The sequence below is a fragment of the Martes martes genome, assembly GCF_963455335.1.
Source record: "Martes martes genome assembly, chromosome: 4".
NCBI classification, from domain to species: domain Eukaryota; kingdom Metazoa; phylum Chordata; class Mammalia; order Carnivora; family Mustelidae; genus Martes; species Martes martes.
The window spans coordinates 74918338-74936298 of NC_137891.1; the positions used below are offsets into that span (position 1 = coordinate 74918338).

The window sequence follows — 17961 nt, forward strand, 5'->3', positions numbered from 1 at the left end:
ATAAAGCCTACATCATGCTAATCTTTAAAAATAATTTGCCTAGATACATTTAAGGGTATTGTAGGCATAGTTCTAATTGTGTATTTTACAAAATTGGAGTGATGGTATATTCTGTCTTGCTTTTTAAAATTTTAGCATTTTATCAGTGTTTTCCTGTGATTTAATATTCTTTAAATGCAAGGTTTTTAATGGCTATGTAGTCATTCTGTCTTAGACGTATACTTTACCCCTTTTATTAGACATTACCAATTTTTATTCTTAAAACATACTTTGAACATGCTTATACTTAAATCTTTGTTTCCCACCTTTCTTTCTTTCTTTCTTTCTTTTTTTGCTTACATTTAGAAATTTACCAGGTCAACTTATCGGCATACATGAACAATTTAAAGGGCTTTGATTACATATTTCCACAATGTAGTCCAGAACATTTTAATGATTTACACTCCCACCAACTACTAACAAATTTTAATTCTTATGACAAATTTTGTTTGTTTCTTTGAAAGCATCAGAGATGCTCCGGGACATCCTCTCTTGTTCTCCACAGCGTCTTTCTAACATTCACTCTGGCCAAGTGCCTTCCTCCCCCTCATTCTCCTCATATGACCCTTCTACTTGGCACTGGCAGGGTTAAGCAAACTCCTCACATCTCTTGCCTCTTTTACGAAAAACGTTTATGGGGTTGAATATTCATTTCTCCCAGCTCAGTAAAGAAGCCCCTCTTCTTCGCATCTGAGATGAAAAGTTCTCCCTTTTCTCAGGCTCCCATTGTGTCCAGTCTCCCAGAATGCTCCATTTCTCTTCCCTTCCTCTTTACCCTCACTAAGCACAGAAGCTGTCCCAGGTCTTCCCCACCTGGCATCCTGAGTTGCCCCTCAGCTACCAGCCTGTCTTTTTCTTCTCTTCCAGTGCAAAGCTCTTTGGAAGAAAGCATCCTTTTGTTGGAAGTCATTTCCTTCTTGCTCAACTGGCAATTCACATGGGAGTGTTTCTCCCTCCTCCTTCCCCATTCTTGCCCTCCCTCCCACCCCACCCCGTAGTCTTTTTTGCTGAAGTGTGGTATCTTCATGCCTAAGTGGTGAGCTCTAGGCAAGAATCTCAGGGTGGTTCTAGAACTCATCATAGCTTTGTCTTTTTGTGGGGCTCGCCATCTTTTTCTTCCTTCTCTTTGAAGCTCTGTCACTGCCCATCCTCTCTTTAAATTAGAGTGGCTATCACTAGACACCACCATGACTTAACCATTAACTTGGTTTGAGTCTGTCTGTGTAGGAGTGAGTTGTACAGCCCTGTCTACCTTCTTTGCATCTCCTTAGTCACTGTGGTCAGGCACTTAAGGACCTGTCCGGTTTCCTCTAGGAAGTGCCCGTTTGTGCTGCTTTTCAGCTCTCTGCTTGAGATATTCCAGCACCTAACTTCTGTATCTCATTTGAATAAGCACACCCTATACCTTCTTCCCTCCCCCAACCCCCTGCCACTGCCCTAAGTGCTTGTTGTCAGTGTTTCAGAATTGCCCCACTTCTTGTCATTAGTATGTGAGTGTATAACATCCCGGCTACGTGGGATTCAGTGCACTTTTCTCATTTGAATCTTTACAATATCTATAAACCACACTGCACTCCAGCCAGAGCATCATCTTAGAATCTGTAATAATCTGTGGTACTTGTCTCTGAGTTCTTCTGGCATGCCCCACACACACTCTCATGTCCCCTTTTCCTTTAATGTACTTTCTTCAAGGTAAAAATCACCAAAACTCCATTGTATCCTTTTCCTTTTCTGACCTTCTGAGGTACTTGTTTATACCATAATATTGTTTTTTATTGTTGCTCTGTCCTTCTAATACTGCCTTATAAGGGCAACTTTTATTTTAATTAACAGACATATTGCTTCACTTGGTATAAGGTGTCTATGCCATGGCTACAGCTGTCTTGGAGACTCCTAGAGAACAGGGGTCATGCCTGTTTGCATCCCAGTAATTTCAGATTGATGCCGTACATAATAGGTGTTGGTAATATTTATTACATCGGTGTCAGCTACTTATCTTAATGGAGCAGGAGCCACATACAGTGGAGCATTGACTCTGGTCTGGAGAAATGAAGTAGACGACTTCTACAGAGACCTCCCAGCAATCCCTTTTCTCTCTTGCTCTACTACCCCTGGTGTTAGGTCTTCCTTACTTGTACCAACAGAACGAAGCTGTGAATAATCCAAAACCTTGAGTACTTTGGGGGTTCATGTTGGTGTTTCTTTGAGTGTTGCTGAAGATGGTCTTGCCACCTGTGAATGCACTTTAAAATGAATGGTAGTCTCATTGTAAAGACACACTCAGGAGCTGAGCAATTGTCTTTCTCCTTACTCTGCCTCTACTCTGGGACATTTCTGGTTTGCACCCTTGCCTGCGAACACATGACCTGAGGGAATCTGAGAGGGTTTCTCCAAGCTGTTGTTTAGAACAAGATCTACACCTCAAAAGTTTTTTCCAAAAACTGTTATAGAGAAACTGTTAGAGATGTGTTTCAAATGTAAATGAGGGAAATAAGCAGCAATTTTGAGGAATGACAGTAAACTGGGAGTAATATTTGAATAAAAATATGAACAATCTAGATAACTTGTGATTCAGTGGGGAGATATTTAAATCTAGGAATATTGATTTATTTACTTTTCACTTTTCAGTGTACTGTAAATATTGTATGGGTTTCACATTTGTTTCTAACAGGAACTGAGCTAGATTTTCCGATAAAGTATAAAAATATGATGAATAAAAACCAGTTTGGCTCATATGCCATTAACCAGATTGGCTCGCACTTTTGGAATTTCAAACTAACTCTTCTTTTCTTTTTAGGTTGCCTCTTGGTGCTGCATTGGCCGTATTTGGCACCCAGAATGCTTCATTCTGTGATGGTCTATTAATAAGGTTACCTTGTAGAGTTTGGAGCAGGGCCTCAGGTAGGTGGCTTTTATCATTATATGGCATGGCTTTCAAAGTGATCCATTATTTCAGTTTCAGAGTAATTTAAGATACCGTATTAAAAGCTTTGAAAAGCATGCCACATAATAAGCATGCCACTTACTATTTTAAGGTCTATCAATATGGGTTGTGTTCAGCAGGACTTTATTAATAGTTATAGTCTAATGGAAGGATTGAAATACTGGCAGTGAGCAGTCTTCCTTACTTTGTGCACAAAATGCATAGCTGCCGTAAAAGCTTATTTGTTCATGTTCCCCAAATAGCCCGCAGATGAACTTTTAAGCTCCTCTTTCTCCTCTTGCTCAGAGTGATAGACTATCCCATGTTACCACTATGTCTTCTTCCTGGATCCGATGAACTCCGGGCAGGTGGGGAAGGCTGCTCGCTCTGCTTGCTGGGATGGGGCAGATTCTAGAGTAAGGAACTCTGTAGGGCAAGAGCAGTTTGCAGTTTCCCTGGTTGGGAAGGGGACACACCCCAGCATCTGGGCTTCCCAGCCTGTAGGTGCAACCTGTAGGCACAGAATTGATAGCGATACTTGGAAGTCCAGGCGCCCGTGGATGTGGGACCAGGTAAGTCTGTCAGCAGGACCTCACACACAGGATCAAGGTTTAGAGGCCAGGACCCTCAGCCCTAAGGAAGTAAGAGTGGTGTGAATAAAGATGGCTATGCCAAGTGCCAGAGGATAGGCTCAAGGTCATAAACTCCACTGAGGGCAGGCAGGGGGCAGGCCCTGGGGAAAGGAGGACACAGCCTGAGAGCCAGGCAGGGTCCCCCACTGTGTATGAAGAGTTTTACAGTCAAACAAAATGTACATAAACTAATCTGGCTAAAATTCCTAATCACAGTATTCTCTGAAAATTAAGCATTAAAATCTAGTTAGCTTAAATTTTTAGTCATTTGCATATTCGTAGAGTCAATTTTTTAAAGATGTTAAAGATGTTAATGGTTTTTCAGTGGTGCAGATTATGGGGTTTTTTTTTTTTCCTTTTCTACTTCATTGTCATTTTTGAACCACTTTTTGATGAAACTGTTTTAGCAGCTCGAAAAAAGAAAAAAGTTTTTCAATCCTTTTATGGAGCCAACTACATTTATGTAGATTTTCTTCTTTTTGATTTTTCTTGTATCAGTCATCCCTCAGAAATTTTTTCTGAAATTTTCAACATCATCCTCACATTTTAATTTCCCATAAAGAACATCCTCTTCCAAGATTTTGAATATTCCTTTTTCTTTCCTGTAAAACTTCATTGGCTATTTCCAAACAATAAGTCGGAAGGGATGCAGGCTGCATGCACACAAGGAGCTGTGGGACAGAACATGTGAAAGCAGATATGTTCTGAAAATCTGGGCCGATGAAGTGCACCCCAGCTATGTCTCCCTGCCTGTCGGGCCGCCTGCAGGCCTCTGCTAGTATGTGTCTACATGTTCCTAGCTTTCAGCACCCACTGACAGAAACTGGAGGGACCCCCACCCAGGTGGTTGTGATGCTCCCCACGTTTCTCCTCTGCCGTCCGAGCAAACAGCCTCCTCCTACAGGGTTTGTCTTCTGAGCCTGCTTTACGCTGATGTGAAATTGCAGAAACACCAAAACATGTTTACCTGCTGTTCTGATTTCTGAAATCCCCTGTCAGGACTATAGTTATGGTCAACAAATACTTATCAAGTGTTTGCTACATGCCAGGATGCTGACCAGGTGCTGGGGGGTGGAAAGATGAATAATAGTCTCCCTGCAGCTGAATTTAGAATCCCCAGGGGTGGGGGAGACAGGTCATCTCAAAAGGAGAGTGTCACATCTATATTAGAGGTAAAAGGCACCCCGAGGCATAACATTTGGAAGTTCTTTCTCGTTCAAGTTAAATCAGTCTAGGAATGTAATTGCCAAATCTCTTCTGACTGGGGTCGCCTGGGCAGTGTACATGTCCTCTGGAGGTGGAGGAGGGAGTGGCCACCCCGACTTGACCTTTTTTGCCTAGAGTTAATCCTATTTACTCAACTTTAGGAATACGTATAGAGGTGGTGGTTTCCAGAGGTGGTTGTGACCTGCACGGTTACACCGGTATAACTTAAGGACAGAGTAATGGCAAATATAGAGCCTTCCCTGGACTGGGCTCTTTTTCATGATACAGCTTACTGCTGCTCAAGATTTTGTGTGTGTGTGCATGTGTACATGTGTACACATGCACACACACACACACACACACACATTTATATCTCCTCGTATAGCACAGTGCTAGCCTGTATTTCAAGTGCACTTTACTTTGAGATGGCTTAAAACTAATTCTCTGCATGAGCTTTTGTAACTACATAAAACCTTCTCTCCTCATCACTTTTGTTTGAACATGTGCTGTTTCTGCCTTCCCATTTGCATTTGTAGACAGACACAGTAGGAGTGCTTGGAGAGTTCAAACATGGAACCTAGATGATGCTGTGTTCGTCATTTTAGTAGTATCAGTCAGTTAACCCTAAATGAATTGGAGGCATGTCCTCCAGGTGTTTGTGGTCCATCCGTGTGAACATTTTTAGAGTTGATGTCTGGCATTTTTGTTGTCACCCCAGGAATATAAGAAGTCAGTGGTCATAAAAACAGCCCCTCACAATTTGGGAAATAGGCAATTTTCAAATTGGGCTGACCTGTGAATCACTTACTTTATACCTAGCCAGAGCACCAGTATTTTGGAAATGTTTCATACCAAAAAACAAAGCCAAGAAAAGCTCTAAAAGCCTTTAAAGTCTTGATAAAGCAATCTTACTTGGTATTCACATATCATTGATTTCTTTGCTCTCTCCCAAGCACCATTGCTTCCCTTGTAAATAGTTCCCCTTGCACTTCCTGTTTGCAAATACGAAGATCACCCTATGTGATGAAAATGGAAATACTTGATATGCCACCCATGTGTATGTTTTTAGCTTTTTATTTTGACGAGACTATATAATCTTAGGGGGAAGAATCCTCCATGTACTTTTTAAAGGAAATGCTGACTTCAAGTCACGGATCATTAAAAGAGAGGTTTTAAAAGAGAAGGAAAAAAATTTTTACTTAACATGACATTTCTGTTCTATAAAATAAATAACCAATGAAAATACTTCAGAATTGGAAAACAAAATTTGATTGTCTTTTCCTTCTCTCTGGGTACTCTAGAAAATGTAATAAAACAGCTATACCCAGGTTCAAGGTGGCCCACAAGGAATATCCTAATTGTACAGAGAGAGAACTGATGTTGGGATTTGTGGGTTCCACTTTGGAATCCATTGTCTTTTTCCTGTTGGTTCTTAAAAACAAACAGGTCTGCTTTTTCCCTTCACTTGTCTGTTGGGTTTTATTATTTGGACATTAAACATAAGGCTTTCTACATATGAGTATGGCTAAATTTTATGCTAAGTGTCAAAAGTGGTGTGCTAGAACTACGTTTTAATGAACTGCTCAGAAGTTGAAGACATCAAGTAGTCATTCAAAACAGGCAGAGTTATTTTTACTAGTTTTAGTTAACCATGACTTCTATAGGAAAACAAGTACTGTAGTTGTCAGTATTTGGGGTATAAAATGTGTTAATCAGGTACCTATGTACAGCTTTGGTGGGTCAGGCACAATCCCAGCTCTTTGCCCTGTCTCCTGCTTCTTTCTGTCCTCTTAAGGCATCAGCAGCCCCATCTCACCATCTGCCCAACCTGCTATCCTTCCTGCTCTGTGTCAGGCATGGGTGCAGGTACCAGGCATATTTTCACTTTAGCAGTTTTTATTAGGAATGGGCACTGGATCGATATTACCTACTTATACTGATTGCTTAGCAACGGATCAGTCTGAGAAGGCTTGTTTTCTGAAACAAAACAAATATTTTAGACTTTACAACAATTGCTGCTGTTTTAACTAAGCCTTTACAAATAGCTGGTAAGTTTCAAAAATACCTTGTTAGTGGCTTAGTTTGTTGGACCAAATTGTATCCATACTGTTACTATGTTTTACTTGAACATAGATATGTATATTCTGTCCTGTGTCTGTTACGGTGATTGAGCAAGCCTGTAGTTCATTTTGATGCTGGAAAGCACATGCCCTGCTTTAATTACTTTCATTCATTCAAAATAAATAAATAAGTAAAACTTTACTTTTATGGGAAAGAGCAGTGAATAAATAAAACTGACAGAGATCCTGCCCCAATGCCGCCTACAGTCTATTTTTAATAGTCTTGCAAGATATACTTCTCCTCTTATTTTCCATTAATAAGGGATTCTACACACCTACAGAAATGGAATGCTGTAAAAATTTCCACATAACATTCCTGATCAAAAAAGTGTGCTGACTGTGCCATTGCCCTTACTTCAGTATTGGTCTGCTGTTATCTTGTTAATTTCTTTCACTTCTTATCTGAAGCTCTGTTATGTTTTGTACATGTGAATTAAAGTATTGACTATTGGTAAGTTTCCTTTTGCAAGCTACCTATTTATATGAAAAACATGTTTTAAGCAAATGTTGACATTTTCTGCATTGTTTACTCATGGTGTTTTATGATTAGCATATGGGAGCATAAATAAAGCTTTGATTATCGATGGCATTTGCCCTTAATCATCAAAGTGTATGTTTGACTTTTAACCTAAATACGAACAAATTATTGATGCAGGTAAGTGTCCTAAGAATTCACAGCTGTTAGATGAGTGACAAAGCTGTGGAATTGCAAGTATAGAAACAGTACAGGGCTGTTCTTATGCCAGCATCCTCATAGGAATTTGTTTTAGTAAACCCTCTGATGTATAATTCATTTTTGCTTGTTATGTTTCTGTGTGAGTCACTGTTCTAGAATGTAAAGCATAGGATGATGAACATGTGTGTGTGCATGCACACACAATGTTCCCTTTACTTCCTGTTTTTATGTATGCGAAGTTGCCCTAGAAAATAAATGTGTGTTCCTGTACCAGCAAAAACTGGAGGGGTGTCCTGAAGTGTTGTGACTTTCTCAGGGCGAGTTGAAATGGGTATATGGTTATATTGCTTCACAATTCTTAGATCAAGGCAAAGAATTTGAATCGTTTGAAAAGCTAATAACTGCTCTTTGACACATAAAAAAGAAAGGTGGGAGAAGACATTTTGTTATATAGACTTTTCAGAAAATAGTAGTTACTTTTTAAAAGTCTTTCTTCTATAAAAAAGAACACAGATCAGTTTAGTTGACATTTTAGTCAGGATTACATAAATGCAAACGGTATATTTTTCAGTGTTTATTTTATCAAGCCATATAATAATGAACTCTAACTGGCTCCTGGTTTCCTTTGTTTGGGGACATAATTAGCAGCCCTTTGAAATTATTGGGTCACTCATAAGAACTCAAAATAGTTAGATTGAAGTTAGGGAAATTAACTGTGACTTTGGAATTACGTTCTGTGATAAAATGAATGAAAATCTTGGCTTTATTGTTTTATTTCAGGCTAAAATAAGTAATGGGTAATTTTGTAGACTATACTAGTATTTCAAATCAAGATAGAAATTTTAAACTATATTGAAATGCTTCAACTCTAAAGTTTTTGTTATAAGTTCCGTTGAAGAATAAGCATCACTGAAATTTTTATGAATTATTTGAGGTGCAATAAAATTTATTTGGTCAGGAAAAATACACAAATGTATTGTTTACTAGTCAGCTTCTATATTTGTTTCTGCCCAAATCACTGTCCACTCAGATAGATATGCTAGTTATTTTAACTGTTACATAAATTACTTAAAATTTACTTTGCAAACTGTCTTTATTAAAAGAAGCAAAGTCTTATATTTGTTTCCTTTTGCGGATCATATTGGCAGTTCCAACAGAGAAAATAGGCACTATTCCCTGTTCTTGTCTTTTAAATGTAATATGGGATTTATCCACTTGTGTAATGGTTTGCCAACCTACCCGTCTCCTAGAATGCAGCCCTGTAAGAGCGGAAAAAGGAATTTTTAAGACTATGCCCCTTCTTGAACACATACATGCTGTCAGGATAGTCAGCTTCTATGAGCCTCTCACATTAAAATGGCAGTGATGATAAATGCACCCACCTCTCAGGTCCATTGAATTTTCCAGGGAGGCTATAGAGATGAAAACGCTCTATACTTGCAAGGTATTTATATTATTAAAATAACACAATACACAAAGCAGGCTTTCATGTTCTTAACTACCCTACCAAAACCTCAGTATGTGCCCTGGGCAAGTAAGTATTTACAAAGTTAATTTTATTATTTTACAATTTTGATGTGCAGAATTCAGTTCTTCCATTTATGCATGTCCTGTGCTTTACAAACGAATGGAGCTTTTGCTTTAACTTTTTAAATATCTTTTATGAGTCTGAATTTTTATTTTTCTTGTTTTTTCAACTATGAGAATAATGCTGCTTTCAAATATACCTCTATTATTTTTGTAATGATGCTTGAATGTTCTCTAGTAAATATTTTATTTACACATCAAATTCGTAAAAGTATGTGAAAATTTGATATTAGGAGAAATTAATTAGATTTGTGTTTGGAACATTATGTAAAATTGTTTCCATTTAGCTTGGCATTGGTGAATCCTTTTATTATTGTACTTTAACCATTTGATTTATACTATCCCCCTCATGCTCTTACAATCATGATTTCTGAATGTTCAACTTTAAAATATTCAGAGCTTATTAATTTCTTTGTGCCCTGTAGTCTCTTCAATTGATAATACTATCGTTGTTTTTTCTGCCTTTTGACCATTCTTTTCACGTTTACTTGCACAATCAAGAATTATTAACAGATTTTTTTCTCTGTGCATGTTCTTAGTTAACTGAAGATCATGCCAATATGCATTTTTTACAGATATTTTAAGATTTTTCAACAGTGATCTTTTAAAACCCAATGATGCTTTGTTCCTGATACCTCTGCAGCAACCCCGTATATAATTTCCCTTGCATGGTTTTGAAATCTAAAGAGTGCAGAGTTAGTGCTCCATTTTAGCAATCCTTGCAGCATTCTGAGAAATAGATCAGCAGGTGTTGCAGGTAGCAAAAAGTGCAGCTCAGAGAGGCCCTCCTTGTACAAGTATGTGTCCCGTGGGCAGATGAGGTGCTTTTTTCAGGAGTCTGCTCTTCTTTGATGAGGTTCCAGATGCACTGACTTTGTCTCTTCCATAATATTATTAAGCTTAATGAAATTTTGATCAGTTTCATTTAGAGATAGTAACCCTAATATCCATTTCTCTCAGTAGGCAAGTTAGATTTTAAAAACTTAAAATTTGAATTTGGGATAGAAGCGGGAGTCATTCAGCATCACAAAATGCCATTTATATAGGTAATACTACTTTACTTTTTGTTTCTGCATTCATTTGGTCATGTAAGTGTGCTTAGAACTAATAAAAATTTGCAACTGGTGAAAATTAATGCATGACTTGTCAGCAGAGTATGGAATGTAAGCATGTGCCATGAAATTGCAATTCTTTTATCCTTTATTTTCCATCATTTACATACTGATTCCATTTAGAGTGTAGTCCATTCTTATTCTTTGTTTCACAGATTGGCCAAAATGGGAAGGACTGGATTCCGCTCTCTTCCACGAAGAGTCAATGGGACTGGCTAAGATCAAGGTCTGAGGCTTTTTCCATCTGTCATCAGGTATGCATTGAACAAGAATCACTACAGTTCTCTGCATGTTTCTTTAAAGTATTTGATATGCATATTATGAATGTGGACTTTTATTCAATGTTGAGTTCACAACCTTATATTATCCTGTAGTTTTAAATGCACCTGTAACTAATTTGAGTTCTGTAATATATTGAGATAAAAAGCTATTATTAGCCATGAAAAAATTTCAGCTGGTCTTAGAAAAGTGTAATATTTGAAATCTGCAGTTCTTCATTGCTCAGTATGTACATCCAAAGATAACAGAATTTACTTATTACTCCGTATTATCACCAACTTTAATATAATCAAATGTTTGTATATTGTTTCATGGTGTACTTTCAATACTTTTTTTTCATTGAGTTAGAAGTTACATTTTTTTCCCCAACTGGAATTCTCTGCCCCTTATGCTTGGAACTCATAATACAACAATGACAAATATGACCTGTCTTTGAAATATGTTCAAATACTCATTATATACAGGGACTTAGATACTTTGCATTCCGTGTTGATTTTACAGTTGACAAGTTTATCAGCTTATTTCCCGCAGTGCTCTAAATAGGTGCATAAAAGCATCATGTTAGGAAATCAAAGAGTCAGAATTACTGGGTTTTTTCCTGCCTTGGCAGAGTGCTTTCTGCCAATTCCAATTTACAGTGTCATTGCTGGTCACAGCAGAATGGCTGTGTGGATAGTTCTGGGAGAGCTAGAGAAGCTGTCTCTTGAATGAGAATGTAACAGGAAAAGAGCAAGTCCCTGAGAGTTAGGAAATCTAAAACTGGGGGAGCATATTGTGTTAGCATTAGTAATGTCAGTTGTGTTAACTGTGTTAATGTCACTTTTAAACTGCAGAGGAGATTTAGACAATTCGCACAGCTTGAAGGGAAGGCCTTGTCTGTGTCTCCCTACTGATAAAGAAAGGGTACACAAAGCAGACACTGGTTAACTTAACCCACAAGTCTTCCATTTCAATGAAGTGAGTGGATAACAGCCCTGTTTTGCCTGTTTAGTGACAGCCTCTACATTAAAACACAGAGGGATGCACTGTAATATACACTTAGTCTTATAGAAGTTAAGTTAAACAGAGAGCCCCTGCAAAAGTGTGACTGGAATTGGCGGGACTCAGCAGGACACATCTAGCTCTTATAAGGCAAACTAGGGTCAGTCCGATGCCAAAACAAGGGCTTTAAAGAGACTGGTTTTCGTTTGTTTCTAAGTAAATAATAGGAGGAAAAGTCCAGTTGAGTAGTGGTTGGTTAATCATCATTTAGCCACGTGCAGTTTTCACTTCAAAAAGCAGATCTTTTTCAAGAGAGGCTGTAGGTCTCCTCATTTCTGTGTCTCTTAAAAGTACTTTTCCAGATTGGCAGTCATGAAACTTGAGTCCCTTTAACTCTTTTGTATCATGTGGCTCTTTGGGGAGGTGGTTTCTCACTCTTAGAAATACAGTTAATGATATTTATTATCTCTTGTCCATAAATTTCCAAAGGTTCCCGTCAATTTAAACATTTTTGTGTAAGTAGACATACTCTTTGCCTTATGATCCGTACATGTCCTTCTTCCTCAGAGCACCCATAGTGAATTGAAACTCTGATACACCTTTTACTTGAAACGCCTCCATAATGATGTGTCCTCACACAGGTATTGGGCTCCAAGCCAAAAGTCACACTGGTGTACTTCACATGGGTTACAGGTGTGCCCAAGACTGATACCCTCAGCTCTTGGGGAGGTCTGAGGACTCTGGCTCATGCACTAACCTCAGTGTGCCCAATGAACAGAATCATTTTCTGTGATGTGCAGAAAGATGAAGAAACTTACCCTGACCAAATCTTTTCCCCCAAATGATAAGGAGCCATGATCCTCACCTCAAATAACTTCACAAGGTGTTACCATTTCAAGAATGTGCATTGTTACAAAAAGAAGTCATTTCCACTCTTTTTTTTTTTTTTTTTTTTTTTTTTTTTTTTTTTTTTTCATTTCCACTCTTGACTCAGAAATCCCTCTGTGTGTGCTAATACTGGTATCAAGAGCAAATTTCCACTCGGGGTGGTGCCTTCCACTCTTTCAGGCCTCCTGTGGCTGCATTAAACACTTCTTCCTTGGACTGAATGGTTCACAGGGTGCCTAAAAGAGTTTCTAGTCGCTTCTCAGTATTTCTCTATAACACAGAGTTTACTTACACAAGTTAAGATGTTTTTTCAACCTTAAAATATTTGCAGAAACATTTTTCTGTTTTTAGTCAGATTTCTGTTGTCTAATCTCACCTTGTCGAAATTGAAGCTTCATAGTGCCACTCTGAGTGTCATGTTTTGACGCTTCCTGAGAGTTCCTGCGATCACTACTCCTTTCCCTAAGTACAACATTTGTCAGGTGGAATTTCTGGGGGCGTGTGAACTGTTCATTCTGAGCAATGCGTTAATATGTGTTTTGGCAAATGTAAAGAGACCTACAGATATTACATTAGACCAGCTGAATCCATTTTATGGTTTCTTTTTGAATTCAAAAGCATCACATAGCAAATAAAAATTTTAAAAATTAAATTTAGTTACAAACTAGTTGTTTCTTATTTTTTTTTCCAGTCCCTTTTTGCTTTCTTTTACGACCACATGAAACTTGAGAAGCCACCTAAAGCTAAATCATTTAGTGGAGTTGGGCAGTTCCCAAGTGTCCAACAAGAAGGCCTGCTTTAGGCTGCGATGGCCACTGTCATTCCTGGTGATTTGTCAGAAGTAAGAGATACCCAGAAAGTCCCTTCAGGGAAACGTAAGCGTGGTGAAACCAAACCAAGAAAAAACTTTCCTTGCCAACTGTGTGACAAGGCCTTTAACAGTGTTGAGAAATTAAAGGTTCACTCCTACTCTCACACAGGAGAGAGGCCCTACAAGTGCATACAACAAGACTGCACCAAGGCCTTTGTTTCTAAGTACAAATTACAAAGGTATTAAACTCTATTTGTTTTTCAGATTATATTTTCTATTATGTTGGCCATGTGAAGCCGTTGTAAACGTATATATATTTGTATACACATTCTTGAGCTGCTTTGCAGAGAGGAAATGTTATCGTAGATTAGATGTTGGCTAGCTTTAGTATGCTAAGTCACATACTTTGATGTGTTAGTGTCTTTGGATTTTTTTTTTTAATGAAATGCTTAATGAGAGTAGAATTTCCGTTTGTGCAAAGAGATTACAAGGAGAGGGTATGGACGTTTACGTGAGTATGTTCAGCCTCACTCATTGGCTTTTGTAGTAATAGCTACGAACCAGAGAATCCTGAAGTGGCAACTTCAGCGGCTCGAGTTCTGCAGTGTTTAGGGGTATTGACTGTCCTTGTAGCGCATGTTAAGTTAAAGCGTGTCCGTTAGCAGGGAGCCAGCCGGTTTTAGCATAGCAGCTTAGCTTCCATTTGAAAAGTGACTCCCTGCCATTTGTGTCGTGATACTGACAGAATATGTCTGTGTTTCAAGGCACATGGCTACTCATTCTCCTGAGAAAACCCACAAGTGTAATTATTGTGAGAAAATGTTTCACCGGAAAGATCACCTGAAGAATCACCTCCATACGCATGACCCCAATAAAGAGACGTTTAAGTGTGAAGAGTGTGGCAAGAACTACAACACCAAACTCGGCTTCAAGCGTCACCTGGCCTTGCATGCCGCGACAAGCGGCGACCTCACCTGCAAGGTCTGCCTGCAGACTTTCGAGAGCACGGGAGTGCTGCTGGAGCACCTTAAATCACACGCTGGCAAGTCGTCCGGCGGGGTGAAAGAGAAAAAGCACCAGTGCGAGCATTGCGATCGCCGCTTCTACACCCGGAAGGATGTCCGGAGACACATGGTGGTGCACACGGGAAGGAAGGACTTCCTCTGTCAGTATTGTGCACAGAGATTTGGGCGGAAGGATCACCTGACTCGACACATGAAGAAGAGTCACAATCAAGAACTTCTGAAGGTCAAAACCGAACCGGTGGACTTTCTGGATCCATTCACCTGCAACGTTTCTGTGCCTATAAAAGATGAGCTCCTTCCGGTGATGTCCTTACCTTCCAGCGAACTGTTGTCAAAGCCATTCACAAACACTCTGCAGTTAAACCTCTATAACACTCCGTTTCAGTCCATGCAGAGCTCGGGACCTGCCCACCAAATGATCACGACTTTACCTTTGGGAATGACGTGCCCAATAGAGATGGACGCTGTCCATCCTTCTCACCACCTTTCTTTCAAATACCCATTCAGTTCTACCTCATACGCCATTTCTATTCCTGAAAAAGAACAGCCACTAAAGGGGGAGATTGAGAGTTATCTGATGGAGCTGCAAGGTGGCGGGCCTTCCTCATCCCAGGATTCCCAAGCATCATCATCTAAACTAGGGTTGGATCCTCAGGTGGGGTCCCTGGATGATGGTGCAGGGGACCTCTCCCTGTCAAAAAGCTCTATTTCTATCAGTGACCCCCTAAATACGCCTGCCTTGGATTTTTCCCAGTTGTTTAATTTCATACCCCTCAATGGCCCTCCCTATAATCCTATCTCAGTGGGGAGCCTCGGAATGAGCTATTCCCAAGAGGAAGCACATTCTTCTGTGTCTCAGCTGCCCCCGCAGACACAGGATCTTCAGGATCCTGCAAACACCCTAGGTCTCGGCTCCCTGCACTCCCTGTCAGCAGCGTTCACCAGTAGTTTCAGCACGAGCACCACACTGCCACGTTTCCATCAAGCTTTTCAATAGGAGTCCCAGACGTGGACTGATCACAGAAACCTATGTGTAGCCCTGCCTTAGAGGACCATTTTTATTTTAGTGCCTACTTTAAAACCGCATAAAAACTTCTGCTTTTGTACAGTACCAATTTTCATTAAGCCAGTATGAAATAGAAACAAGCTTTATAAAGAGCTTTGGAACCATTTGCGTTCAGTTATGTTTACCTGGGTATTTTGTCCACACTCACTGCCAATTGTCATATTTTAAGATGCTTTTTCCTCTAGGAAAGCCATTATTAGCAGTAAAGTCTTAACGAGTCCCACATTCAAATTGCTTTGAGATCTTAAAATTTTCAGTTCTGTCCAATAACAGTGGCTCTAGCTTTTGACATTTGGCTCATTAACGATGTTTGCAACAGAATGTACATTTTCTAAAATGTATATGAATAATCTGAGAGTTTTTACATTTTTACTACTCTCTAAATGGATTCATAAGCAAATGTTTTCAGATGAATTCAGAATCCAGTTTGGGGAGATAATAGACGTTTCTTAGATATACCATAATTTCAGGTCAGTATATTTTGAAGACTTTGCTGTTGTCTGGCTCAAATATTTGCCGTCTATATTATGCACATACAAGGAAAACAAAACCTAAACACAAAGCACCAGTGTTGATAGCAAAAAAGAGACTCCTGTTGAGGTGACACGCATTCCATGTTACTCTGTAGTTGGCCTTAAACTTGTATGCAGGATATTTTGCCACATTGCAAAGTCACTCTTTCCAGTTTAATAGTGCTTATCGTGTTACAGCATCCAAGTCTTCAGAGTCAGTGTATGGCTAGATCTCTTTAATCATTTCCACCTTTCATGGCCAAAGGGTGAGTCAGGTACAGCCAGCAATTGTTTTAGTCGTCAGTCCACAGTCCAGAATCGAAAGCCATTGTGGAACCACAGATGTTAGGGGTGTTTATCCCAGAGTGGACTGTCTCTTCTTCTGTGGCGTGATAGTCTCCTAAGAAGATAGATGTGAAGCACTTGGTTCAGCTTGGGAACTTGTCTAGGGACCCTGTCCCTTGTTGCCAGGGTTGGAAACTAGACTCTTGAGGAGTAAAGGAAAAGCATATCGCTCATATCACTTCTTACTGAATTTAATACAGTTTTCTTTCCCATAAGAGCCAAAAGCAGAAAACAAAACAACAGCCCTACCCCCATGGTATCTTTCTTATACAGTGTTGATTTATCTTTCCTTGCTATTTTCAGATGGAGACTTTAAAATTAAATGCATTAGAAAGCTATTTGAGGAATGACCACAAAGTTTTAAGCAACTAAAAATATATACAGTAAAACCCCACTTTTACACATCTCTGGGAAATTGGGGGAGAGTTGCAAATCCATTGAATTTGTAGAGGGGGGAGAAAACTAAAGCAGAACAAGCACTGTCTTAGGTAATGTGAAAGTAACAATCAAGAATATTGTGTTCACTGAATGAAGTAGTTATTGTGGGCTTTCCTCATATTAGACAACCACCATAACCTTTTTGAAGGTCAAATTATACTTTTCTAAATATTTGTTGGGACATCAGCCTATGAAACATATCTATTAAGCACTTGTTAACACCTTATTTTGGGACCCTGTCTTTTGGGGTGGGTATGAAGGGGAAGGTTTATAAAAGAGTATATATCTCTTAAAAAAAAAAAAAAGAAAAATATTTGAGCACTCATTAGCCCTATATAGAAGTTTCTTTTTTCATTTATAGGGCCAATTATCACTGCAGATTGTGATGTTTACCAAGAATTTCTAAAAATGAGTGCATATTACTGAATATAATACATTATTTAAAACATTTGGGAGTAGTATAATTTGTGGAGAAATGTAAATTGTAATAATGTAAATGGGGGTTTCACTATATATATTATACACACACACACACACACACACACACATACATATATCGCACTTCATAGAATCAGAGTTGCTCTCTTAAGGGAGCTTTGGCTCCTGATATTTTATCATGCTCCTATTTTTTTTTTTAAATTCTAGGAGCAGTAGTTTTTATACTTATGTATTTAAATTTTATTATAAAAAATACATTTTATTAAAAAAAAAGTGTGTTCCAAAGGCATTAAAATTATATATGTTTTAATAAGGAAATACATTTAAAATTTTTCAAACTGCTCCTAAGCTTTTGATTAGGAGAATATTTGCTCTGAAAGTAGGCTTTTAGCTCTGCTTTATTACTGCTTCCTTTAGTTTCTATGAAACAGATTGCTTACTTAAATCATTAGTTGAATGATTAGTGTTCAATATTGCTTTAATCACCATTAAAAAAAAAGGAAAAAATTGGTGACAGAGCACAAATAAATAGAAAATGTATTTTTACACAGAAGTCACAAATACAAGTGTGGAAGCACTACTTTGTCTAAAATTTGCTTAAGGAGGAGTCAAATTAATGACCTGAGACATTGGCCTTAGCAGGCTGTATTTTACTGCTAATAAACAACTAAAAAAGGGAGTACCAGGATTTATTCAGTAAAACATTTTGGAAATGGGGAATGGCGCCATATATGTATGTATATTTTTAGCCTAATTCTCGCCCTGCATGGAATTCAGATACATGGAGGCACGTCTTTCAGAGCACCAGGGCTAACATGTAGAGTCTTAATTTTCATGTGAACACCTCTTTGCCTGTTGCCGCCTCATAGACTTGAAATACATG

The 17961-nt window shown here is 38.7% G+C and overlaps 1 protein-coding gene across 1 annotated transcript; it reads left to right on the forward strand.

The window, feature by feature from the left end:
* Window positions 1–13251: 13251 nt before the first annotated feature.
* PLAG1 (PLAG1 zinc finger) lies at window positions 13252–15276 on the forward strand (the record flags this gene model as incomplete). The annotated part of the gene is made up of 2 exons (XM_080801816.1): window positions 13252–13493; window positions 14019–15276. 2 exons carry the CDS (start codon window positions 13252–13254, stop codon window positions 15274–15276), a joined length of 1500 nt encoding a protein of 499 aa, XP_080657942.1.
* Between the last annotated feature and the right edge of the window lie 2685 nt (window positions 15277–17961).